Raw genomic sequence first — 23,756 nt, forward strand, 5'->3', positions numbered from 1 at the left:
GTGTAGGAGAAAGCCACCATTCACAAGTCGAGGGAGAGAAAGTTCTCCATGGGGAGCCAATGAAAAAACCGGGTAGAGTGCGAGCGCGAGCTCCTCGGCCAATCTCGGGCGAGGGCGAGGGAAGCCCCCATGGCGATTTCGAATCCGGGGTCCGGGGCCAGAACGGACAGCCAATGCGAACGCTTTGGAGGTGGGCCCCGGAGCCCGCCAGCCAATCGAGAGTGGGCGCAGGCGGGCGCGCGCGCGGCGGCGGCCGGGCTTATAGGGGCGGGGCGGCCGGCGCGCGCTCTCGTGGCCTCGCTGTCCCGGCGGCGCCAACCGAAGCGCCGCGCCCGCTGCCGACATGCTGCGCCGCGTTCTGCTCTGCCTGGCCCTGGCCGTGCTGACGCGCGCGGGCGCCGCCGCTCCGGAGGAGGAGGACCACGTCCTGGTGCTGCACAAGGGCAACTTCGAGGAGGCTCTGGCGGCCCACAAGTACCTGCTGGTGGAGTTCTGTGAGTGCCGCCGGCCTGGCCGGGCCTCGCCGTGGCGGGGCGGGGACGCGGGGGGGCCGGCGGGACGGGCGGGGGTCTCCGGGGCTGTCAGCATCCAGCCCCCCCTCCGGAGGCGCAGTCCCGGGCTGGTGCGGCGCGCAGAGCTGCTGTCGGCGTCCCCGCGCTGCCCACGTCCTGGGGGCATCCCTCCTGCTTGAGCCGGGTCCCAAGGCTGGCCGCAGGCCGACAGCCAGGACATGCTTTATGCCTTACGTCCACATGGCAGGGGCCCTCCTTTAGCCTGGTGTCAGCTGCCACCAATACAGAGGAGCACGCCAGGGTCCAGCTCCCTGACCGCCCCCCAGGACTGATCCCAGAGCGCCCCACCTTCAACCCCATACAGCTCGCTTTAGCAGTGCTGTCACCCAGACTCCAGCACCGCCCGTCTGTGTTTATAAGTGTGTAAGCACTACCTGGGGTGGAAGGCTCCAGCCCGCCAGAGCTGCTAACCTGAGCTGGCAGAGAGTTGTGTTCCCACAGTGCATAGAGTCACTTTTAAGTGGGAGTCTTGGGGCAGGCGTGCACAGGTGTGTGTTGCACATTCACGACTAGGTCTTGCTGAGCGTACAGGTGCCGAGGCGCTGGCTTCTTGACTTTTCTGGGAGATCCCAGGGACATGACCGCCCTCACTGCTTGCAGATGATGGGAAGTCACCCGTCGTTTGTCCCGTGCCAAGCAGCTTGGGGTCTGGTGTCAGTTTGTCGTTCGTGGCCTCTGTACCAATATTGCCCAAGAGCGTCAAGCTATCAGCTCAGCCCTGTGGGTTCAGGGGGGTTATCTTGGTGAGTAGATAAGATTTTTATGGAAGGAAGTGCCAGGAGAAGGTGGGGGAAGCGGTGGAACTTGGTCGACGCTGCTTTCCAGCATCCGTTTCTTTTCCAGATGCGCCATGGTGTGGCCACTGCAAGGCTCTGGCCCCCGAGTATGCCAAAGCAGCTGGCAGGCTGAAGGCGGAAGGCTCGGAGATCAGACTGGCAAAGGTAGATGCCACCGAGGAGTCCGATCTGGCTCAGCAGTATGGTGTGCGTGGCTACCCTACAATCAAGTTCTTCAAGAACGGAGACACTGCTGCCCCCAGAGAGTACACAGGTGTGATTGCCGCACCGCCCTTCTCTTCCCTGCAGACGGGGGTGTGCCTGCAGCCTTTGGGAGAGACCTGAGAGGTGGGGAGGCCCGCTTTCAGAGGCAAGGCGGGGAACCTGGTCTCAGACTGGATTCTCAGTCGAGGTCAGCCTCTGACGCTCTCGTGAGGAAAGTGCTCCCATCCCCGAAGAGTGCGTCAGGTAGAGAGGGACATCCTTCCGGGGCGGGTGGCAAGCTGAGGCTTGTCCTAAGGTTGACCAGTGAGAGGAGGAAGGCTAGGGCCCTCGGGCCCGCTTGGAGCAACAGGTGTAGCGATTTGGGACTGTCCGGTGTGCCAAGCCAAGTGCCCGGGGCCTTCCCCAGGGCAGGGGCTGAGGCTGAGAGCCACTGGGTGACAGGCTGGCGTCACTCACCTGTCCTGGCAGAGCTCAAATGCAAGGCCCGGCCCCTCAGGCTGCCTCCTGGGGCCTGGGCCCCTTTGTAGCCTGGTAGGTACCGGGACAAGAGGAGAGACTTTTGTCCATAGAACCGGTTCTGTGGCTCTTCTGTCAGAATGCTCTCGAGCAGCCTCGTTGATTCTGACGTTTGCGGCTCTGGTGTTCTTACCAGGCTGCTGTTTTGTTGTTCACGCGTTCGCCTGGGTTCGCTCTCAGGACAGGAAGTGCAGGGTTCCCACGGTCCCATCGCTCGCGCTTAGGTTTGGTGAATGAGACAGCGGCTCCTAACTCCACCTGTAACTGATGAGTCAGCATCTCGTTGCCACTTAGGAGAATCCTAAGCGTGAGCCTCGCATCCTCCTTGTGCCGGGCCAGGTGGCCAGATGCTTTGAGGGGAGGAAGGGCTTGGCCTTAGTCCCAGGAGGAGCAGGCTTCTACCTTTTCGGTTTGTCAGCTCTGGGTGGTGTGCGGAAGCCTGATCGCTCTCATTTTGCTGGTCTGGGAGGCATGTGGGAGGGCCAGGCCGAGGTCAGGGACCCCTGAGCGGTCCTTATGTCCCAGGCCAGCTAGAGCTCGGGGAAGGCGGGGGTCGAGCTGATTTGCCAAGCAGCCTTTTTTTATTTTATTTTTTTTGAATTGCATTACATCTTTAATTATGACGGAGCCTAGAGTGAGGGCACTGGGGGAAAGTGTGTGCTTGATGAATTTAAGTGTCAAGGGATTTAGAAAGCGCAGAGGGCTTAGAGGAGGGGGCGGCGGCGTGATTCTGCTACCCTGGGGGCAGCCGCTGCGTCGCCCCTGCTTCACACCCAGTCCCGGTTTCTCAAGAGGCAGAATAGTGCTCTTAGCGCTAGGATTTGCACAGGCGCGTAGACATGGTTCCTCTTCTGGAAGGAGAGTGTTGAGCCCCGGTCTTGGCAGAGAGCTCGGAGAACGGGCAGGGAGGGTGGGCCCTGGTTTTCAGCGGAACCCGCCTGTATTTGGGTGCAGCTGGCAGAGAAGCTGAGGACATCGTGAACTGGCTGAAGAAACGCACCGGCCCCGCCGCCAGCACGCTGCCCGACAGGGCCGCCGCGGAGGCCTTGCTGGAGTCCAGCGAAGTGACCGTCATCGGCTTCTTCAAGGTAGAGGCTTCGGCACCGCGCCCCGTCGTCGGGGAAAGGTTCCCTGTGGTCTGGGTACTGCCTGTCTGTCCTGCTGGCGGCCCGGGCGGGACCCTCGGTGCTTGGGTGAGTGGCCACCTCTGCTGCTTCTCTGTAGGATGTGGAGTCGGACTTTGCCAAGCAGTTCCTGCTGGCAGCGGAGGCCATCGATGACATACCTTTTGGGATCACGTCCAACAGCGACGTGTTCTCCAAATACCAGCTGGACAAGGATGGGGTTGTGCTCTTCAAGAAGGTAAGTGGCCCTCCGGCAGCCCCGCCCAGGGCATGGAGACACCGCGGGGGGGGGGGGGGGGGCTGCTTTCCTTATCACTTCCAGCCCCTGAGAACCTTGCCCGGGCGGCGCTGGACCGCCAGCTGGACTTATCGGGGGCCTGTTGGCAACATCAGACCATAGGAGCCACTCAGACAGTGGCCTTCAGACTTTGCGCTGTGGGCCCGTTGTTCCGGCTCGAGTGGCAGCTCCAGGGCCGTGTTTGATGAAGGCAGAGCTGCTCTGGAGTGTTTAGTGTTTCCGAAAAAAAGAAAATGGCGAAATATTCAGGAAGGTCTGCCGCCCTAATCTTTTCTAAGCACGTGATTCTTAGTATGAGGCATCAGTTACGTTGATGGTGCCGTGCGGCCGACACTCCTGTTTGTTCAACTTTTTGATCCCTGGAAATGGAGGCCGTGCAGGTGGCAGGCAGAGGAGGGCAGAAATCAGGAGAGAGGGGCAGGGGGCAGGAGGCGTGTCTTCGGGGATGAGGATCGGGCCTTTCGCTCCTGTTTTGTCCTGGTGGGAAGAGGGCGGGTTTGGAACTCCAGCAAAGCAGGAAACCCTGTGGTCAGAAAGGTCGCCGGCTTCTGGTCTAAGGCCGTTGTGTGTGTGCGCCCCACGTGTAGGGCATCTGGGCCGAGTGACTGAAGACAGGTAACCTTGTGTAGAAACTGCCTCATCTGGCACCTTGCCAGGGGCTGGCAGGGAGGGGTGAGGGTGTCTCCCGGCTGTACTCCTGAGGACTGGGGACGCCAGGGTGGCTCCGGGTGGCTCTGTTCTAGCGTCCTTGCCACTCCAGTGTTTCTGTAGTCTTGCTTTCCTCAAAACAATTCTAGATCCTCGTAGCACCCCCCCCCCCACCCCGAGGGAACGGAGGGACTATGAGGCCCCCATGGGGGGCCCGGGTGGGACTGGGTGGGATGGGCCTCTGCGGGTGGCCAGAGTCCTGGGTCCTGAGGTTGAGGCTGACGGAGGGGGAGGGTGTCTCAGAGACCGCCGAGACCCATGTGCCATCCCGCGTCCAAACCGTGCTTTCCTACCTCCTGAAAATCCAGAGCGCCAGTTCTCAGGCGTCCTCCGGCCTCGACTCCCCGTTGTCTGTGGGCACTGGGCGCGGCCTGGGTGACGTGACCCCTTGGGTCTGGTGCCAGTTGGGGGGCAGCCTTGAGCAGAGGCCTGGCAGGACCCCGGGGACTTTGTGCCGCGTGGGTCAGTATGGGTCCCAGCTGCAGTCACAGACCGTCGTACGGACGAGGAGGAGGAGGAGGCTCAAGTCTGGCCCCTTCCGGCTCTGTTGGGCCGGCCCCCGTTTTCTCCATCATGCTCGTTTCCTCAGTCTTTCTTGTTCCCTTTTCTCTAGGTTGTTCGATCCCATTTCTTGCAGCGTGTTGGGTCTGTCCAGGGGCCGCTGTGGGCAGCCTCACTGAGTCAGGCACCTCCCTAGTGGGACAGGGCAGGCCACTTGCTGGGAAGGACGGGGGCTCGGATGGCGGCTTGGGTCATGGGTCACTGGCAGTTGGACTTCTGGTTTGAGAGCTATTCTGTGTCTTTATTCGTCCTGGTGGTTACTTTGCTTTTCTTTCCTGAAACCGAGGGGTAGGAGTAGGTGTCGGGCCAGGCCTGTCCTCCGCTGCCTGCAGCGTTGCGCCTTTTGGGGATGTTTGTCATTGTGGCCTGACGGGGCTGGGCTTCACTACTGTCCCTGGCCGAATGAAGGCTGGTTGTGTGCTTTTTACTGAAGTAGACGGGGACTGTGGTGTGACGTGACCCCATTACTAAAAAGATTGTGTCTCAAGACAGGTGCGTGCGGCAACTCTGTTCTTTGGGCCTCTGGGCATGAAATTGGGCACACCGCCCACTGCTCGGAGGGGCTGGCAGTACGGTTCTGGAGCAGTGGGGGCCTGTGTGCCCCTGGTAGGGGCTCAGGAGCATGCCTGGTGGAGCCGGGCCCCCTGGCCTTGGCTTTTCATCCCCTTTCCCCTCTTCTCCTTGGGTTTGGGGAAGAGAGAGCAGGCTTCAGCTTTTCCTGGGGGTGCTGTGCTCGTGGCCCCTGGCACCTGGCCCTTGATCTGGTCTAACTTTAGCAGCCGGTGTCGTAGTCGAGCTGAATGAAGGTCAGGCTGTAATGTGATGTTGGCGGGAGCAGGGAGTGGCCGCCTGCTTTTCTGGAAGTTCCTTTGGGGAAGTGTAACTGGAAATGACTGGGAAGAAAAGGTGAGTCGTTTCTCTCTGTGGGACTCATTCGAGAGTTCAGAGGGAAGGATGAGATGCTCGTGCGAACAGGTGTAGACGCAGCATCGTTTTTGTGCTGGGAGTGGTCTCTGCGCTCCACCCAGAGCCAGGGCTGCAGCTTGGCTGCACGGCTGCCCGTGGGCCTCTCTGGTCTGTAGCAACAGCCTTCCAGCTTCGGGGCCTCAGGACCTCTGAAACTCTTAGATATTACTGGGTATCCCAAAGAGATTCTGTTGCTGTGGGTTCTATCTATTGATTTTTACCAGGTCAGGAATCAGAACCGAGAAATGTTTCTAAGATCCTAACCGTCTAGGGTGTCTGGCTGGCTCTGTCGGTAGAGTGAGTGACTCTTGATCTCAGGGTTGTGTGTTCAAGCCCCACATTGGGCATGGAGCCTACTTAAATAAGAACTCGTCCGTCTAAGTAACAGTTACGTGTAATCAGAAGGTCTTGTGAAAGTTAGTTTTTCCCAGACAACTGCATTTGAGTGGTGAGCGTGTTCGGGTTCTGCTGGTTTCTAGCCTCCACCTTGTGGAGGGCAGACCTGGCTGATGTGAGTCTGTCGGGACGTCCCTTGTCACTCTGCTCTGATCTGAGGGCATAGCACACTCGGGAGAACGCGTGTTCTGAGCAAGAGCACGAAATTGCAGCCGGAAGAGCCCCACGCTCTCCCCTTGGTGTCGCTGTGGCTCAGTGCCCGGAAGAGGCTGCTGTCTGCAGCCCTCATCTGGCTCTGTTCGGTGGACAGAGGCGTGTGGCTTCTGCTATCACAACTCCGGGTTGCTGTGCCGGGCCGAACCTGGGCTCCGGGGGCCGGGGCGGGCGGCATGGGAGGCTTTGGGAGGACCGAGGTTCTCACAGCCCTCTCTGTGCCCACAGTTTGACGAAGGCCGGAACAACTTCGAGGGGGACATCACCAAAGACAAGCTGTTGGACTTCATCAAGCACAACCAGCTGCCGCTGGTCATCGAGTTCACTGAGCAGGTGCGGCTCTCCTGTGGGTCCTGCACCCCTGAGGGCGGGGCGGTGTGTGAGGGTCGTGGGGTCCCGACCCCGGGAACCCCCACGTACAGATCGTTGCAGCGGTGGCATTGCAGCCGTTGAGAGAATGTTCTGCGTAAATGGCTTAGTTTGTGGCTCAGACCCAGTAACCTCTGTTTACAACACAGACAGCCCCGAAGATTTTCGGAGGTGAAATCAAGACTCACATCCTGCTATTCCTGCCCAAGAGCGTGTCTGACTATGAGAGCAAACTGAGCAACTTCAAGAAGGCCGCCGAGCGCTTCAAGGGGAAGGTGAGCGGCTCGAGTGACTCAGGCTGCAGGGTGGCCCGGGGCTCTCTGCGGCTCCCGGGTCCCTCTGGGAGGGCCGGGCCGTGGCGGTGCGAGTCTGCACAGTGTGCGTGGCGGGAAGCAGCCAGGCAGGGGAGCGGAAGCTGCCTGCGGCCCCCCGCCTCACCTGCCGCTTCTCCCCTAGATTCTGTTCATCTTCATCGACAGCGACCACACGGACAACCAGCGGATCCTGGAGTTCTTCGGCCTCAAGAAGGAGGAGTGCCCCGCCGTGCGCCTCATCACCCTGGAGGAGGAGATGACCAAGTACAAGCCGGAGTCGGACGAGTTGACGGCGGCGAAGATTGAAGAGTTCTGCCACCGCTTCCTGGAGGGCAAGATCAAGGTGGGGGAGCCACATCCCGAGGTGGAGCCGGCCCACGCCGGCCTCCCGGCCTTTGGGGTCCTGGGCTCCCTGCGGCTGCATCTGGAAGGTGTCCGAGCTGGGCGTGGACTCCTGCGGACGGGGCCCCAGACGGCGTGAAGATGCTTGGGGAGAGACGCGGTGGTCCCGCTGCTTGGGGAGCACCGAGCAGCCCCGACCCCGTGGGCTCGGCCCTCTCCCGAGGCTCCGTGAGCAGCTCTGGTCCCTGTGTGTCTCAGGCCGGGGTGGGGGTCCTAGGGGCCAGTGGGGTCTTGAGCCATCCCTGACCCTGCTCTGCCTGCCCCCCAGCCCCACCTGATGAGCCAGGAGCTGCCCGAAGACTGGGACAAGCAGCCCGTCAAAGTGCTGGTTGGGAAAAACTTCGAAGAAGTTGCTTTTGACGAGAAAAAGAACGTCTTCGTGGAATTCTGTAAGTGGAGCCTCTTCCACTCGTGCGCGCGTCCTCCCCACAAGGGCCAGCGGGCCGGGGGTGGGCAGAAAGCGGCTCCTCGGCCCAAGGGGGGGACTCCGCCGCTCTCTTCCAGACGCCCCGTGGTGTGGGCACTGCAAACAGTTGGCCCCCATCTGGGACAAGCTGGGAGAGACGTACAAGGACCACGAAAACGTCGTCATCGCCAAGATGGATTCGACGGCTAACGAGGTGGAGGCCGTGAAAGTGCACAGCTTCCCCACGCTGAAGTTCTTCCCGGCAGGCGCCGACAGAGCGGTGCGCCTCCGGCCGGGGGCTGGGGGAGGAGGGGGGCGGGGCCGGGGAGCGCGGGACCGGCTCCCTGATTCACATTCTCGCTCCCCCCCCCCCCCCCCCAGGTCATTGATTACAACGGGGAGCGGACACTAGACGGTTTTAAGAAGTTCTTGGAGAGCGGTGGGCAGGACGGGGCCGGAGACGACGATGTAAGTGGCACGTTGGTTCCGCCCGGCCACGGCCAGCCTCTGGGTCACACCGTGTAGTCCGTGGGACAGGCTTCCGTGGGCGCCACTTGAGGCAGGCACGGGGACCCGGGCTGGGGGGCTGCCGGGAAGCCCTCCCCGTGCCCCACAAAGCCATCCTCCCCGATGAACACACTGTACGGAGCGCCCGAGAGGGGCCTTTAAATGCTGACATTTGCTTAAGAGACTTACTCGTCCCGTGAGGCTCCCTACTGCGCTGGACCCGGACCCTCCTCCCCGGCCGCTGGCTGAGGCGTCCCACCGGACACCAGCTTGGGCCTGTCCGTGCAGCCGTGGGCGGCTGGGGAGAGTGGCAGCCGGTCTGTGCCCAGGCCAGAGGGCAGGGTGGTGTGGGGGCGGGGGCCAGGGCAGTGGTCAGTTCAGTGGGGTGTGGTCGGCGGGCTGTCGGCGGCCCCACAAACCCTGGAGGCTGGGGTCCCGGGGTCCCGGGCTCCCCTTGCACCGTCTTGTGGGCAGAAGCTCTGAGAGCCGACGGTTGGCTGCTTCTGCCCAAAGGGCCAGCCAATGTCTGGCTGACCGAGGCCCCGCCCCGTCCCTCCCGGTCCCTCCCGGTCCCTCCCGACCCACGTGCTTGCTTCCCTCCCTCTTCCTGCTGCGCCCCAGGACCTGGAAGATCTGGAAGAGGCGGAAGAGCCTGACCTGGAGGAAGATGACGATCAGAAAGCTGTGAAGGATGAACTGTGACACGGAGGCCAGACCCTGGCGCCCAGACACGGCACCTCAGGGCCGCACACCCAGCGGCGCGGCCTCCGGAAGCTGGGGCCCCTCCCTGGAAGGAGGGAACGTCCATCGGAAACGCAGGGAACTTTCTGAAGCAACACTTCATTCTAACACACGTGTAAATCGAAACCCATCACCCTTTGCTTTTCAATCTTTGGAAAGGGATTTATCTCCAGGCCAGCCCATCTTCTGGGCCATTTTTTTTTAAATCGTGATGTACTTTTTCGTACATGGTTTTGTCCAAAGTGCTCGTTAAAATGTCTTGGAATCTCGGGCAGGTGAAGCCTCCTTCCTGTTAGGTTTATACTGTCACTTTTGAACATGCCATCGGTGGGATTTTTAGACATTTTTGGACGTCAGGGTGTCTGTTCCACTCTGGCCGTGGCTCCCCGGAGACTCCTGTCCCCTGCTCGGGGAGGGGCCCGGCCGGCCTGGACAGCCACTCTCCACATGCTGGCGTTGCCATGGCTGAGCGTGGTTCTCCCGGTGTTTGGTTAAATGGACGCTTTGGCACGGTGGGGAAGGCGGGGGGCCTTCTGTGCCCGGAGGGGTGGTGGGTGCCGGCCGAGCCCCGGGCAGCCCCCCATCCTTCCCGAGCCAGGCCCCCCGTTCTGTGACTTCCGGGGTAACCTGAGGCCCGTGCCAGGCAGAACCTCCCATTTCCAGGCTGGGAAACGGTCAGGAGTGCTTGAGCCGAACCAAACGTTGACAGTTTTCAGGCATTTCTACCACAATATTGGAATTGAACACATTGGCCAAATAAAATTGAAATTTTACTACCTCTCGTTGTCTCTGCTCTACGGTCCCTCTGGGGCCCGGGCTCGGGTGGGGCCTCTCGCCAGGGCCTTTCTTGGCACGTGGCGCCAACACGGCAGCCACAGGAGTCTCTTGGGTCGTCAGCCCGAGGTGGTGACCGCCTGCAGGTCACCAGGTAGAGGCGCTGCTCCCGCCCCCCGCCCAGGTGAACGGTCCACAGCCAGCGGGCAGGGAGCACCCGGTGTGAGCACTCTGGGCAGCGCCGACCAGACCCCTGTGCTGCCTCCCCAGCTCAGTAGCCCGCGGTGAGCGCCGCCCATAGCCGGGCTTCCTTCCCCCGTTCTCCAGTCTCTGGTGGCCTGTGCCGGCAGCTTTCCAGCTGGTCCGCTCCCGGGTTCAGGTGTGCGGGGCCTCAGTCCTGCTGGCACAATGAGACGCTTAGCCGCGGAAAGGTGAGCTGGCGCCGTTCAGCTTCAGTGGGAGGACGGCGGCCCTGCCCTCCAAAATGTGAGCTGCTCCCCCAGGGGGCGCACGCCCTCCAGCCTCCAGAGGAGGAAACCCGGCACAGAGTGAGGCTGCCACGGGGGAGGGGGAGGCGGGGTCCAATCCTGTGCTCCCTGCCCCCAGCGACCGGTGTGGGTGACCCTGTGGACCCAACTACGCCAGAGCCAGGCCCCTCCGCATGGAGAGCTGGGACCGGGCGGGAGCACGGTGTCATGTGCTCCTGGGAGCGGCGGGTGAATCACCCGTACCTTTCCCCTTTTGCAGAGGCAGCTGATTAGCACATTCCAGGGCCTGGATTTGCTGGGAGGCTGTGGGGGTGGAGTCCAAAACCTGGCCGGGCTGCCGGATTAGCAGGCAACTTTGCACACTCAGGGTGGTCAGTTAAGGCTTAGCAGCCCGGGCGTCCCAATCTCCCTCTCTTCCTCTCCCCTGCCCTCCTTCACTTCTCTCTCCAGGTGGCAGGAAGTTACTGCCCTGGTGCACCAGACACCCCTCCCCCGCCTGCCCCCCCAGGTCCTCAGGCCTCAGAGCCTGCCGGCAGGGACAGGCTGTACAGTGGGCCCTGCACCCAGTCTCCCAGTGGGCTCTCTGGCTCCTGTTTTCTGCTGGATAAAAAGCACCACTAGTCGCACCCCTCGGACTTTCCAAAGTGGGCTTTTTGCATTAAATGTTTTGGTTTGCTTTATTCCTCTAGAAGGTAGAAACCTAACATCGTACAAGCCAGATCGCGGGTTCACACGGGCATCAGGAAGAAAGCCACATGAATACAGGTGTGGTTCTGATGTGGTTACAGGTAGTTAGGGTTTGCCAACCAACATTCTTAGGTGAGACGCTCACAGCCAGCTTCTGACAAAAGGTTCCAAAGTGAGACGCTTCAGGCCAGGCCCATGGTTTAGAGGACAGCTCCAGTGCCCAGATAAGAATTAAAAGCACATTAAATACCTTTCAGGGGAGTCTGTTGTGAATGGGGTGGGGGGCACTTTGGGCACCAGTCCCTTCTCTGGCCCAAGCTGAAACCCAAAAGCCAAAACCCCCAAGCTCTCAGCTCACCTTGGTAGGACGGGGCCTGTCTCCAGCCCGAGGCCTGGCCACTCTCGGGAAGGCCTGGGTGGCAGCTTCATAAAGCCTTCTTTCATTTGATCCCCTGAGCAAGGAGGGCAGACAGAACTTTCCGCGACACCAGAACAGGCCATCTTCACATCAAAGGAAAGTTCTTTCTCCTGTAAACACGCCAGAAGAAAGTATACTGACTCCTCCCAGGTGACTAGGAGTTAAGGTCACCCAGCACCGTCCTCTGAGCCCTGAAGCTCAGGAACCCCAGGCACCACCCTTGGATCGGGGGCCCTGCAGGGCCTGGCCTGGGAGGAGGGTTCCATGGTGGCCAGGCCCGGCCAGCAGGTAGGGGCTCTGAGACCAGCCGAGAAAAACCTTGTCAGGGCAGGGAGTCTGTCTTCGGCGGTGCCCCATTTCTCCACAGCATTTGGCCCCAAGGCTTTGCACCTAGAGGGTGTTAAATACATTTGTTGATTTGGTTCTGTTGGATGGAGACCAGCCTGGTGATGCAAGGCTGCTGGTGACCAGGTGGCCGGCCCCACCCCCAAGAAGAGTGCCAGTCAGCCTTGGTTCTGTCCTTACTCAGGACTCCAGAGACTCCCCGGGGGCTTCTCGCCAGTGTCATGGCTTGAACTGCATCCTCCAGTATTCCTAAGTTGAAGTGCCAACCCCCGGGACCTCAGAATGTGATCTAATTTGGAAATAGACAGTTGTCCTAGATGTGGTCGCTCAAGACGAGGTCATTCCGGAGTAGGGCGGCCCCTAATCCAATGACTGGTGACCTTATAAATTTGGACACAGGCACACACGGGGCAAGGTCGTGTGAACATGAAGGCAGAGATGGGGTGATGTCTCTACAAGCCAGGGAACAAAGACAGACACCAGCAGCCAGGAGGGGGCCTGGATTCTCCCTCAGAAGGAACCAGTCCTGCTGACACCTTCATCTTGGACTTCCCGTCTCTAAAACCATGAGGAAATAAAGTTTTGTTTTGTTTTTCAATGTTCATTTATTTTTGAGAGACCGAGTGACACAGAGCAGCGCAACAGAGGGAGACACAGAATCCGAAGCAGGCTCCAGACTCGGAGCTGTCAGCACAGAGCCAGATGTGGGGCTCGAACTCAGTGTCCATGAGATCGTGACCTGAGCCGAAGTCGGCCGCTTAAGTGACCGAGCCACACAGGTGCCCCGGAAATAAAGTTTGTTTCAGCCCCCAGTCTGGCCCTTTGTTATAGCAGCCCAAACGCACCCAGCTAGCCAACAGCACGTGCTGCGGGCGCTGCCCCCCCGACCCCGTGAGCTCCTGGCCCAGCTCTGCTCCTGTGTACAAGGCTCATTTCCACTGGCTCTTCTCCCCGCCAAAGTCTCGGCCACCCCTGGACACAGGCTGCCGCGGTGGACTGCTAGCGCCGGCCCAGCCTGCCGGGCATCTTCGACGCACCGCACTGGTTACGTTCTCACAGGGAAGCCCGGACCGGGCAGAGTGCGTACGTCACCTGGGCCGTGATGGCCCTTCCGAGGGGAGCAGACTGAATGCTCCCTCAGGTGTGAGCATGTGTGTCCTTGGCAGTTAGCGGCAGGAGCCTGGAGCCAGAGGAAATGGGGGTGGAGGGCACGGGGCTAGAAGGAAATGAGGGCGGTGTGGGGAGGGCTACCTGGGGGGCAGGGTGGGATGGGCTAGTGGAAGCAGAGGCATTTATTTACATTCTAACCTGGGAAGGTTCCCAGCGGGAGGGCAAGGTGGTGCAGGCCCAGCTGGAAGGTGACAAGTGGCAGGGGGGGGACATGGGTGGGGCTGGACCTGTGCTGGCATGGTCAGGACCCTGTGCTTCCTCAGATGTGGGCAGCCCCTTGCTTCTCAGGAGGTGGGAGCAGCCACCCCCACCAGACCTCGGGCCTTTTCCCTGAGCTCCCAGGACTGTGGGAGATGCCTGGGCCCTCTCCATGCCCTTGGTACCCGCTTGCCGTCCTTATGGGTCCTGTCCTTCTAGTGCCTTCTCCTGCCCTCTGTAAGGCACCTTCTAGGCCCAGCTGTGGGGCAGACAGCAGTGGCCAGGGAGGATCTGACCCCTTTGGCCGGGGCAGAGCGACAGGTGGGCTGAAAGACGAGCCACGAAACATGATCCTGTGTGCAGGGCAGAGCTGCTCTGTTTCAGTCCCTCCCGGTGTGAGCATGACTACGCAGCTTTATATAGCACTGCGGGCCCTATATAAGAGGGAGGTGGCCTCATCACAGGAGAGCACGGGGCGGCGGTGGCGCGGGAAGAGCCTGTATGCGTTGTCTGATCCGGGCCGGACACGTCCCTCCCCCGAGCAGTAGGGTCCCCGCAAGGTGGACCCACCACAGCCCCCAGGATGCCCAGCAGGACCAGCCGCTACGCCAGATACAGCCCACGACATCGGCGCCGGCGGATGCTGGCCGATCGCAGCGTGCGTTTCCCTAACGATGTCCTGTTCTTAGACCACATCCGCCAGGGTGACCTGGAGCAGGTAGGGCGCTTTATCCGGGCTCGGAAAGTCACCCTGGACACCATCCACCCCTCAGGTGAGCGCCTGTGGGGCCAGCCGAGGGTCTGTGGGGTGTTGGGGGGGAAGACCTCAGCTTTGACCCCTCCCGCCTGCCCTGCCCAGGCCTGGCCGCCCTGCACGAAGCCGTGCTCTCTGGAAACCTGGAGTGCGTGAAGCTGCTGGTCAAGTACGGAGCTGACATTCACCAGCGAGACGAGACTGGGTGGACGCCCCTGCACATCGCCTGCAGCGACGGGTACCCTGACATAGCCAGGTGAGAGGGCCAGGCCAGGGGCTTCATCCCAAATGCCCTGACCTCAGGTGGCCTCCAGGATGTGGTCTCCTGAAAGGCGGCCCTGGCAGTAGAGCTAAGAGCCCTAAGAGCTTCTAGGATCTCCTTTCTACCCTGTTGCCTTCCCTAGAACAAACGGGAAAAGTCAGCCACTGTTTCTGGAGGATAAAGTTTCTTCCTCTTCACCCTTCCTGGAAACATTTTTTTTAAAAAGGTGCACCCCAGGACTCTAGCCTGCTACCCCGGGGTTGGGGTGAACATCCTGCAGGCCGCCTTCCCCCCACCACAACCTTTGCACCCCAGGTACCTCATCTCCCTGGGGGCAGACAGAGACGCAGCCAACGACGATGGAGACCTGCCTTCAGACCTCATCGACCCAGACTTCAAGGACCTGGTGGAGCTCTTCCAAGGGACTCGGATGGACTGAGCCCAGCCCTGCCCTCCCGGGGCTCTGGCCCTCCGGAGAGAAGTTGGGTGCCCACCTCCCCCACGTACGAGGACTTGCCCCACCGGTAGGGGCGGCAGCTGGCCAGGAGCCCGTACCTGGGCACAACCCCCACCCCCCACGCTTCTGGCCTGGCTTTTTCTCCAGGTGAATTTTTTTTTATCGTGACACTTTTTACTTTTTCAATAAACGTCATTCCCCAGCCCCTGGTGGTAGCCTGATTACTGGGCACGGGGCCGTCCCGGTTCTCCCGCTTCCGGTGGTCAGTGGGCCCTGCCATCCCAGCGCCAGGCTTGGGGGTGCAGGGGGCAGCGCCAGGGAAGGGAGCCAGCGTCTCGGGGCTCCGGGGTCTGAGGTCTCTGACCCCGCCGACCCCCGACTCCCAGAACCCCAGCGTCCCCAGCCCTCAGCTCCGCTCCCCTCGGCTCTGCAGCCCCCGCTCCCGCCGGTACCCCGCCGACCCCGGACCTAACGAAACCGGAGGCGCCCGGACCGCGGTCCCCCGGTCTCTGGCCCCGCCCCCAGCGGCCCCGCCCCCGCCCCCAGGCGCGCGCGCCGGTCACGTGCCCCCCGCGCCTGCGCCTGCGCGCGCGGTGGTGGCGTCACTTCCGGCCGGGCCCCAGCTGGCGGCGGCGGCGGTGGCCGAGCGGGCGAGGTGAGGCGGGAGCGGGGGCGGGGGCGGAGGCGGGGCGGGGCGGGCGCGGCCGGGACCCGCCCTGGCTCGGCGGCTCGCGAGGGCAGGGCCCGGGCGGGGTCGCGGAGGGCCGGGACCGGGCGCCCCGCTCCGTCCGCTGCGCCTGAGTCCCTGGGCCTGCTGGCGGGGGGGGGCGGGGGGGGGCGCGCATCCCGCCGCGGGCGGTGCGGTGAGGAGGGGGCGTGGGGACGTGGCGGGGCCGGTCCGCACCTGTCCCGGGACGCGGCGCCTGGGTCCCCCCGGGGGAGACGGGCGCGGAAGGGGCAGCGATGGGCCCGCCCTTTCCATTCTCTGAAGCTGCGGCCGCGGTGGTTGACAAATGTCCTGCCTTCCCCCCTTTCCGAAGGGAGCATTCCTGAGGATGCTCCTTGGCTCTTGGAATGCAGCTGGCCAGGCCCCCCGCCGTTTTCCCTGCCTTCCGTTATCCAGCCTCTCCCACAGCCCCGGCCTCCGCAGGCCAGGTGGTGCGGTGCCAGGTGCAGGGTGGGAACGGGGGGGAAGACGGGCCTGCGTCTGCCCCGCCCTCGGGGAGCTCCCTGGGTTGCAGGGCCTGACCACCGGAGGGGGCTTCCAGAGATGGGGTGGAAGCCGTGTGGGGGTCGGCTTTCTAATTACGAAGGCCACCGGGCTGTCGTAAACATCAGATGATACGGAGGTGCAAAAGTTGTATTCTCCGCCCAGCCCCAGGGAGACTTCCAAGAAAAGGCTGTCTTGTAGCTGACTCCCGAGGATGAGTCAGGTCGTGTTGGGCAGAGGGGACACCTTGAGCAAAGGCCCTGAGGTGTCTGTGGTGAGCAGTGAGGGAGTCCTGGGTAGAGAGCTTTAAGAGAGAGTGGGAGTGGGGAGGAGAGGAAGCGGGGCGTGGGCTTGATTTGGGGTGAGCTGAGGTTTCCAGGTCACGTGGTGGGGGGTGCACAGGCTGGCGCTGGTCTGTTGCTGGGGATGGGAGCGGCTGTCGGCAGCCAGAAAAGAGGGGGTGGGGGTGGGGCAGTGCTAGGGGCTTGGCCTGAGGGGTCTTCAAGGGAAAGCCCCTGTTGGACGTGGGGTACAGCAGTATTCTGGCTGTTGTTGGGGTAACATCATTTCTAGAAGTCTTAGTGGCTGAAACTGTTGAGTACCACAAAGACACAGGATGTGATGGGAAAGCGGAATCTAAGAAAAATTTAACATCGGAAATTCTAAAGGAATGCCCACCGTTTGCATCACCGATTCTAATTCTGGAATACTCATTGTCACTTTTCTGGAAAACAGAGTAGCATCTTCTTTCCTGTCCTAAAGCATATGGCTGTGGGGGGGGGGGGGGAGAATTTGAGACTGGGTGGCCAGAGGCTGGGCTTTGGGTCCCCCCCCCCTCCCAGTGCCCTGCCTTCCCCTAGGAGGTCTCTGAAGTCCTTGGTTCCCATGGAAGGGCAAGGTACAAAATTCACCCATCTGGAAGACTCCCTCCTTGTCTCTGAGCACAGCCACGTTGACGTCAGGGGTGTCCCGGCACCTGGCAGGGGTGCAGGCAAGGGCAGTGGTGGGCTCCGGAGGGCTCAGGTCGGCTGAGCTGTCCGGGCCTGGCCCTGTCTGCTGCCCCGGAGGCTCAGAGGCTAGGGCTCCTTGGGGTTCAGACCCTGCCTTGCTGGGTGCCGGGCTGCTGTGCCCAGCAAGCCTGTAACCAGCCCGTAGCAAGTGCTTGCTGTGGCTGGCGGGTACCGCAGCCGCTTCACATATGCTGGACTTTTCTGGGCCTCTGCCTTCCTCTGAGTGGCTGGCTCTGCATTCGGTGTGTCCAGCACTGTCCACAGTCGTGCCTTGTGGTCAACAGTGGCCCTTCCGCTCCCAGAAGTGCCCAGTTAGGGCGCTCTTCCTAGGACGGTCCTGTCTGAGGGCGTGTCTGTGGTCCTGTTGGACGAGGAGCCACAGAGGTGTGGTTTGAGGTGGTAGCTCCACGTGGTTGTGCTGGGGTCCCTGTCAAGCGGGAGAACCTGGCGAGCCATCTTGGGGGCTGCTTTGGCTTCAGTGAGTTCTCTGAGGTCCAGAGAGGGAGGGATTTCCCTGGAGGCAGCAGAGCAGGGGGTGGATGATCTCCAGCCACAGAACGGTTCTGGGCCCTGCCGTGGGCCCTGCCGTGGGCTTGGATAAGAGTCAAGGCGCACAAAGGGGGCATTAGCGTGTGGTTCTCCGTGGCGATGGCAGCTGGCAGAGACGGCTCTGTTTATACTGTGTCTGGGGGTGGGCCCAGCAATGCGTGACACCTGAAGAAACAGACTGGGGCCAGATTGAGGGCTTGATGGCTTTAGAGGGCCCAGGGCGTTCAGGGTGGGGAATTATTTGGGGAGCGGAATTAGGACAAGGGTGGGGGATGATGGTGCAGCTGGCTGTCGTGTTGTGGGGGATGGTAGATGGAGGAGGGGCGGCTGCAGATGGGAAGAGGTGATGAGGGTGAGTGAGTGGCGGGTCACTGTCCTTTCTGTCTCCAGGAAGGCACCAGGCCCCTGGTCTCTTTGCAGGAGAAGTCTCTCAGTGCCCCCGAGTCTTGCCGGGTGGCAGGGCCCGGGGGGCGGGGGGGGGCAGTACAAGGTCTTGGTGGTGAAGACCCAGGGCCCAAAGCTGAGCTCTGGAGGGGGTGGGAGGACCCAGATGTTCCTGGGAAGACGGGTCGGTAGGACCTAGGCTGTGGCAGAGTCAGCTGGGTGGGGTGTGATTTTCTGCTGCAGAAGGAGGCAGAAGGCGGCGCCTGTAAATGTTATATTAGCCTCGTTCTTCAAGTTCCCAGGGGGTGAGAACCTGCTGACTGTGTGGCCAGTCCTGTCTTTCCAGAGTAGCAGAAACCTCCTTAGCTAAAGTAGGATGTCCGTACAGGCGGGCCTTTGCTGACAGATGCACAGCCCTGGGACAGGGAACTGATGTGACCTCATCCTGCTCCTGGTTTGGTCGGGAAGCCCAGCAGGCAGTGGGGCCGGGTCCCTGGTGTGGGGACCGAGTGCTTTGTGGGTCCAGGGCTCTGGTCTTAGGCACACCCCTGCGGGCCAGCTGCTCTGGGCCCAACCCGGGTTTGGCCTTAGGTCTGCAGGGACAGGGGAGCTGGTGAGGTGTCCAGAGAACCCCATTAGGCGCGTGCCTGTAGGCAGGGCGACGGGAGCCAGGAGGGGGTGAGCACCTGAGTTAGCCCGAGAGGGTGAGTAGGCGGCCCTGAGATGACGCCACAGTGCCCACAAAGGCCGGGGGGCCCCCAGAAGCTGTGGCCAGAAGAGGCAGAGGCTGCCGTGCGGGGAGAGGCCCGAATTGGGGCGGGTGAGGCTGGGAAGGCAGGTGCCCTGAGCAGTGGCCTCCGGGGTTGAGGAGAGCAAAGTACAGGAGGAGAGGGGGGCCTGGCTGAGGCGGGGGGCCATCCTGTGGCAGGACCGGAGCTTCCCCGCCATGTCCCACTGCCGATAGCCCCCCGGGTCGACCAGCGCACCCTTAGGCCCGAGAGGGCTCCCCCTTTGCTCTGGTGTTCCAGGGGCCGGCGCCTGGGAGACAGGACCAGGGCAGGGAGACCCCTGAGTCCAAGAAAGAAGACGTCACTTTGTGAGGGAGGGGCACGGGGTTGCACGCACCCTCCAGGAAGCTGGTTCTGTGCTTTTTTTTGTTGTTCTTGCTCTGCCGCCTGGGCTCGCGTTCAGCCGTGCGGGTGTTCAAATGCCTGATCACTGGTGAGACGGCGAGCGAACCAGAGAGCGGGTGTCCACAGCGTCCCGCCGCTCCGGCCCTCTGGGAAGGCCTGTAGCTGCACGCTGGGGCCGCAGGGGCGGGGGCTCTTGCGTTCAGGGCCCCCTCCGTCCGCCCCTGGCACCGAGGCTTGTCCTGTCCCGAGGCCAGGCCTGGGACCGGCCCCGTGTGGGCAGTAGGCAGCGTCCTCACCCTGTGCTGTGTCGTCCACCAGAGAGGGAACCCTGTCCAGCTGGCTGGTTTTAGAGTGAGCCTGAGAGTAACCCCCGCCCGGGGCTATGGCCGCAAGCAGGCAGCACCCCAGGGTCTCGGTCGCTCGGTCAGGCCCAGCTGCTGCTTCCAGGCTCGCACCTTCACCCCGGCCCTCCTTCCCCGTTGGGTTCTGTGTCCAGGGCCCCAGGTCACTCGCGCCCCGGCCTCTGGGACCAGGAAGCTCCGGCTCTGCTCGGCTCCTCACTGAGGAAGCATGGCCCCGTAGACAGGGAACCAGGCTCAGTGGAGACAGCCCCCGGGCCCCGCAGGCAGTGAGGGTGGAGGTGGGGTTCACTGGGATGGTGGCAGCCCTTTCCCGCAGGCCCACGCTTCCCTGACAGGCGTCCCGGGACTCTGGAAAGGGGGCATCTGGGCTCTGCTGCCGGCGCCTTCCCGAGCTGCCTGACTGCGGGGGAAGGGGCTCCCTGGGTAGCGGTGGCCCAGGCGCCGGGATCTGCCCGGAACCGAGGCTGCTCTGAGCGCAGGTGCCGGCTGCTGGCCCCCAGCCTCCACGTGCTTGACTCTGCCCACACTGGGGCTGCGCGCCAGCCTTGAGGGACCCCGGCGGGCAGCTTGAGGGAGGAAGCGCGACTCGGTCCCACCTCTGGCGTCTGGGCTTCTCTTCTAGAGGCCGAGGGGACCCGGCAGCGGAGCGTGAGGACCAGACACCCCCGCGATGACCAGGTGGGTCTCGGGTTGTGGAGCGGCCTCGCCCAGGGGTCAGGGGGTGGGCCCCACTCTGCCCCCAGCCCTTCCTCACGTGCTGGGCCCCCTCCAGTTCCCCCGTCTCCAGAGTCGTCTACAACGGCAAGAGGAACAGTAGCCCCCGCTCTCCCCCCAGCAGCAGCGAGATCTTCACCCCGGCCCATGAGGAGAATGTGCGCTTCATTTACGAAGGTACGCGGGGCACCGCCAGCCGGGAACTCTCCAGAACCCCCCTCTTGCCGTTCCGGGATACGGGCTCTCCCCTGGCCTTCAGGGGCCCGGCAGCTGGGGTCACTGGGGACTTGTCTGGTGAGGAGACCCGGTCCTTGTAGTGGGAGGCGGGCAGCTCCTAGGACAGGCCCCATTTGGAGCAGGCCAGGTTTACTTGAGGACAGGGGACCGTTGTGGAAGACGGGCAGACGGTGCACCCCAGGAGGACCCAGGGGTGTCCAGAAGTGTGGCCGGGGCACATGAGCATGTGCGTGATGAGCGTGCCAGGAGGCGGGAGAGGCCCAGAGCCTCCTGGAGGAGAGCTGCCGGGTCCCGCGTGTCTCTGTGACCGCAGCCCCCTACAGACGAGGGGCGGAGCTCTGAGGGCTGGGAAGGGGCGAGGGCGCTGAGCGCGTGGGCTCCGCCTGCCACCGCCCGGCCGCGCTGGGGGATCTGACGTCCTCCCTGCTCTCCGCAGCCTGGCAGGGAGTGGAGCGAGACCTGCGGAGCCAGATGTCGGGCAGCGAGCGGGGCCTGGTGGAGGAGTACGTGGAGAAGGTCCCCAACCCCAGTCTGAAGAGTGAGTGGGGAAGACGACCCGGGAGGGAGGGGCCCGGCCAGGGGCCCCGCGGCGCGGAGGGTGGAGGGCGGAGGGCAAGAAGGCTGCCCACTCGCGACGCGGTTTGGCAGCACGGGCCCAGGCCCAGGGCTTCCAGAGGCAGGTACGGGATGGGGGGCCCGGGCCCGGTCTCCGTCTGTGCCACCGTTGACCGCCCCGTCCCCTGACAGCCTTCAAGCCCATCGACCTGGGTGACCTGAAGCGCCGGAGCACGCCTGACGCCAAGAAGTCCTGAAGCCGGTGTCCCCTCCCCACCCCCCCCACCCCCCCCGCCTCTGGGAGACCCGGGTGCCACCCGATGTTGGTCTCCCGTGGGCTCAGTTCCTGGGAGGGGGAGGGGCCGTGTGCCCAGGGGGCTGTCAACCCCAGGACCGGGAGGGGCACGATTGGTGGCCAAGGCCTGCCCTTCCTCCCCGAGCCCCCTCCTTTCTTCCTAGGGGGTCTCCAGCTGCCCCTGCCCCTGGGCGGGTCTGGACCCTGCCAGCCCCCACTCTCCCTGTAGTTGTCTCCTCGGAGCTGCCTGCCCCCACCCCAGGGCCTCGGCTCTGACTCCCCTCCACCTCCCGTCACCTTCCATTGCCGCCACCCCCCTGCCCCCCGGCCACTTCCAAGGTCACGAGGGAGACCTGGGGGGCCTGTGCCGTCTCCCAGGCTGGTGGTACTGGGCTGGCCTTGGCCCTGAAGTGGCCAGGAGGCAGGACAAAGGTGGCCCTTCCATAACCTGTTGTGTATTCCCTACCAACTCCTGCTGCTTCTCTGGCCTGGACACGTTGGGGAGCATCTAATTCTTCACCCCACTGTCCAGCCTGGCCCTGTCCTTCCCTGCATCAGCTTCGGGTTGGCACCAGCCCTCTGGGCCTGGGATGTTGCGAGCACCCGCTCAAAAGGGGTCCTGGGCAACCAGGCCTAGCCCCTTGTTGTCTGTGGCCCTGTGGCCACAGCAGCCCCCTTGGGCAGGGGTATGAGGCTGGCCTTGGCCCTGTGCTGTGTGCTGGGACGGTCACCAGGGCCCCCCTTTCTTCCTGTGCTCTCCAAAAGCCAAGTGTCTGTGACTGAAGCCCAAGGACCAGTGAATAAAGGCGGGTGGCGCTGGATCGGCCCCCCTTGGTCTGTCAGGCCCCTGTCCCAGCAGCCCACGCGGGGCTAGAGGTCCAAGGTCACGGTCCAGGTGCCAGAATCCAGAAATTTCATCTGATCCCTGGGATCCTCTAGGGGGGGTTCAGGCCTCCTGGGGGGCTGTGGGAGGTGGACGTGGGGCTTTCTGGAGGAGAGATCGGTTGGGGTGGCTCTATGCTCTTCAGGGGACCATCCTCTTAAGGGCGGGGCCCTGCAGGCAGCAGCCTCCCTCTGCAGCCCTGAACCTCCGTGCTGGACCCTGGAGGGAAGTGGCTTCGCTAAAGGGGTGGCCGTTGAGCCCTGAGAGAGACCCAAGTGCACTTGACCTTCAAACCTGGAAAGCCCTGGCAGGCCAGGCCCAGATAAGCCAAACTGGAATTTATTTTGGGAACACTGTTTCCTGGAAGAGTATTCTGGGGCCCTACAGGTGGCTCCAGGAGGCATCTTCTCCGGTGGGGGGAGGGGGGCTCCCCAGGGAAGGGGCACAGGAAGGACAGGTCATGCAATAAACAGCCGCCTTGGCTCGCTGCCAGTGGGCGCTGGCTGGTGCCAGGCCCTGAGCCAAGCCTCTAACCACGTGGCCTTGTTTGCTCCCTGGGGACCCGTGGGGTGTTTTGCAGAGGGTTTCAGTGCCCGCAGCTACCCTCCCTGGCCTCGTGCACTAGTGGTGATAGCCGTGGACCCGTACGCCCCACCACTGTGTGTGGGGGCACCACAGGACACCCCCTCGAAGCCTTTTTCACTTTCCATGTCCCTGCAAACTTAGCTTTTCTGTGAAATGGAGGCCCTCAGCCTGCGGTGTCTGCCCAGAGCACCTGGGAGGTGGGTGGAGGCTCGGGGGTCAGGGGACGGGTGGGGGCAGGGCAGATCGGAGGAGGCATGCCGGCTAGGTGTGGAACCACCCCTTCCCTAACTTGGGGTCCAGGTGTCCATTTGGAGATTATGACCGGCGGATGAGGACTCTGTGGTCATAAAGGGGGTCTTGGGACCAGGGGGAAGGGGCAGACACGGGGTGGAGGGATGCCAGCTGGTGGGAGGTGCTGGTTGGGCAGAAGTCCTCCCTGTTGGCCTGGCCCGGCTCTCTGGTGGGCGTGGGTCCTCCGGGCTGAGCCCGGCCCCAGCTGTGCTGCCACCTCCCTGTCCAAGGTGCCTTCACCAGCGCTGTGCGGCTGCCTACGAGTGGCTGGAGACGCCTCACCTCGGAACAGTGAGGGCAGCAGGCAGCGTGGTGGACCGGGGCTGCGTCTGTTTCTCCACGTTGTACGCTGCACGTGTGCACGTCATTTCATTCGATGTCAGTGACTCCGCGGGGCAAGTTTTATTACCCTAGTTTCACGAGTGAGATGGCCTCCTATAAGAGACTGCCCTCATTCAAGTTTTAGGACTTTAGTTTTATCAGAATTTTAATTTAGTAAATATTGAGCATGTTCATGTGCCTTGAGCATGAACAATAATCCCCAGTCCACGTTCCCCTTATCTGAATGCATTCTCGGTGGGTCACGGACTCAGGATGGGAAGGCAGAGTGCATCAGCTGCCTCTGCTTGACGCGTCCCTTAAGTCTTAACAGCTGCCCTGCCCCATCTTGGTATTGAGGACCCTGGGGTGCTTCAAAGTGGAGTTTCCCACACTCTGGGTTTGGCCGGTCACCTCCTGTTAACGGGCTCCTCTGTCCCCTGTGTTTCTGTAAACTGAAGCGAGATATAGAGGCCTGATGGGATTCATAGGAAGAGACCTTGGATGTAATATGATCACTTTGGCTGCTAAGGTTGAGAAAGGACTGTAGGCAGTTTCAGGGTAGAGGGAGAGAGACCTATTA

At 62.5% G+C, this 23,756-nt stretch overlaps 3 protein-coding genes and 1 long non-coding RNA gene across 5 annotated transcripts; 3 read left to right on the forward strand and 1 right to left on the reverse strand.

The window, feature by feature from the left end:
• The first annotated feature begins 277 nt into the window (after positions 1-277).
• On the forward strand, positions 278-9,872 carry P4HB (prolyl 4-hydroxylase subunit beta). Its single transcript, XM_053893362.1, has 11 exons — positions 278-494; positions 1,416-1,622; positions 3,044-3,177; positions 3,314-3,451; positions 6,584-6,688; positions 6,874-6,999; positions 7,181-7,381; positions 7,709-7,829; positions 7,945-8,126; positions 8,228-8,314; positions 8,975-9,872. Exons 1-11 carry the CDS (start codon positions 344-346, stop codon positions 9,053-9,055), a joined length of 1,533 nt encoding a protein of 510 aa, XP_053749337.1. The 5' UTR covers positions 278-343; the 3' UTR covers positions 9,056-9,872.
• A 1,114-nt stretch (positions 9,873-10,986) lies between these two features.
• LOC109276774 (uncharacterized) lies at positions 10,987-12,021 on the reverse strand. The gene is made up of 2 exons (XR_002084833.2): positions 11,402-12,021; positions 10,987-11,254 (listed from the first exon to the last, which is right to left on the reverse strand). It is a non-coding gene; the product is annotated as an uncharacterized LOC109276774 (long non-coding RNA).
• Positions 12,022-13,618: 1,597 nt separating this feature from the next.
• PPP1R27 (protein phosphatase 1 regulatory subunit 27) lies at positions 13,619-14,849 on the forward strand. Its single transcript, XM_019465917.2, has 3 exons — positions 13,619-13,947; positions 14,034-14,184; positions 14,506-14,849. The coding sequence occupies exons 1-3, from the start codon at positions 13,758-13,760 to the stop codon at positions 14,627-14,629; spliced, it is 465 nt and encodes a 154-aa protein (XP_019321462.1). The 5' UTR covers positions 13,619-13,757; the 3' UTR covers positions 14,630-14,849.
• A 361-nt stretch (positions 14,850-15,210) lies between these two features.
• On the forward strand, positions 15,211-21,917 carry MCRIP1 (MAPK regulated corepressor interacting protein 1). 2 transcript variants are annotated; one of them, XM_053893365.1, is made up of 5 exons: positions 15,211-15,302; positions 19,918-19,973; positions 20,068-20,186; positions 20,683-20,784; positions 20,994-21,917. In XM_053893365.1, the coding sequence occupies exons 2-5, from the start codon at positions 19,966-19,968 to the stop codon at positions 21,056-21,058; spliced, it is 294 nt and encodes a 97-aa protein (XP_053749340.1). In that variant the 5' UTR covers positions 15,211-15,302; positions 19,918-19,965; the 3' UTR covers positions 21,059-21,917. The 2 variants fall into 2 exon arrangements, with proteins under 2 accessions (XP_053749340.1, XP_019321465.1); XM_019465920.2 differs by lacking the exon at positions 15,211-15,302 and adding an exon at positions 15,436-15,510.
• Positions 21,918-23,756: the final 1,839 nt, after the last annotated feature.

Source organism: Panthera pardus, unplaced genomic scaffold (genome assembly GCF_024362965.1).
Source record: "Panthera pardus isolate Hobbes unplaced genomic scaffold, ASM2436296v1 HiC_scaffold_3, whole genome shotgun sequence".
NCBI lineage: Eukaryota > Metazoa > Chordata > Mammalia > Carnivora > Felidae > Panthera > Panthera pardus.

Excerpts from the sequence above, each read along its gene's own strand:
- P4HB (XM_053893362.1), top strand. The coding sequence starts at position 344 with ATGCTGCGCCGCGTTCTGCTCTGCCTGGCCCTGGCCGTGCTGACGCGC. Across the intron at positions 3,452-6,583 it reads GGGTTGTGCTCTTCAAGAAG|TTTGACGAAGGCCGGAACAA; the intron begins GTAAGTGGCCCT and ends CTGTGCCCACAG. Across the intron at positions 6,689-6,873 it reads TCATCGAGTTCACTGAGCAG|ACAGCCCCGAAGATTTTCGG; the intron begins GTGCGGCTCTCC and ends TTTACAACACAG.
- PPP1R27 (XM_019465917.2), top strand. The coding sequence starts at position 13,758 with ATGCCCAGCAGGACCAGCCGCTACGCCAGATACAGCCCACGACATCGG. Across the intron at positions 13,948-14,033 it reads GGACACCATCCACCCCTCAG|GCCTGGCCGCCCTGCACGAA; the intron begins GTGAGCGCCTGT and ends TGCCCTGCCCAG. Across the intron at positions 14,185-14,505 it reads GGGTACCCTGACATAGCCAG|GTACCTCATCTCCCTGGGGG; the intron begins GTGAGAGGGCCA and ends TTTGCACCCCAG.
- MCRIP1 (XM_053893365.1), top strand. Across the intron at positions 20,187-20,682 it reads TGTGCGCTTCATTTACGAAG|CCTGGCAGGGAGTGGAGCGA; the intron begins GTACGCGGGGCA and ends TGCTCTCCGCAG. Across the intron at positions 20,785-20,993 it reads CCCCAACCCCAGTCTGAAGA|CCTTCAAGCCCATCGACCTG; the intron begins GTGAGTGGGGAA and ends GTCCCCTGACAG.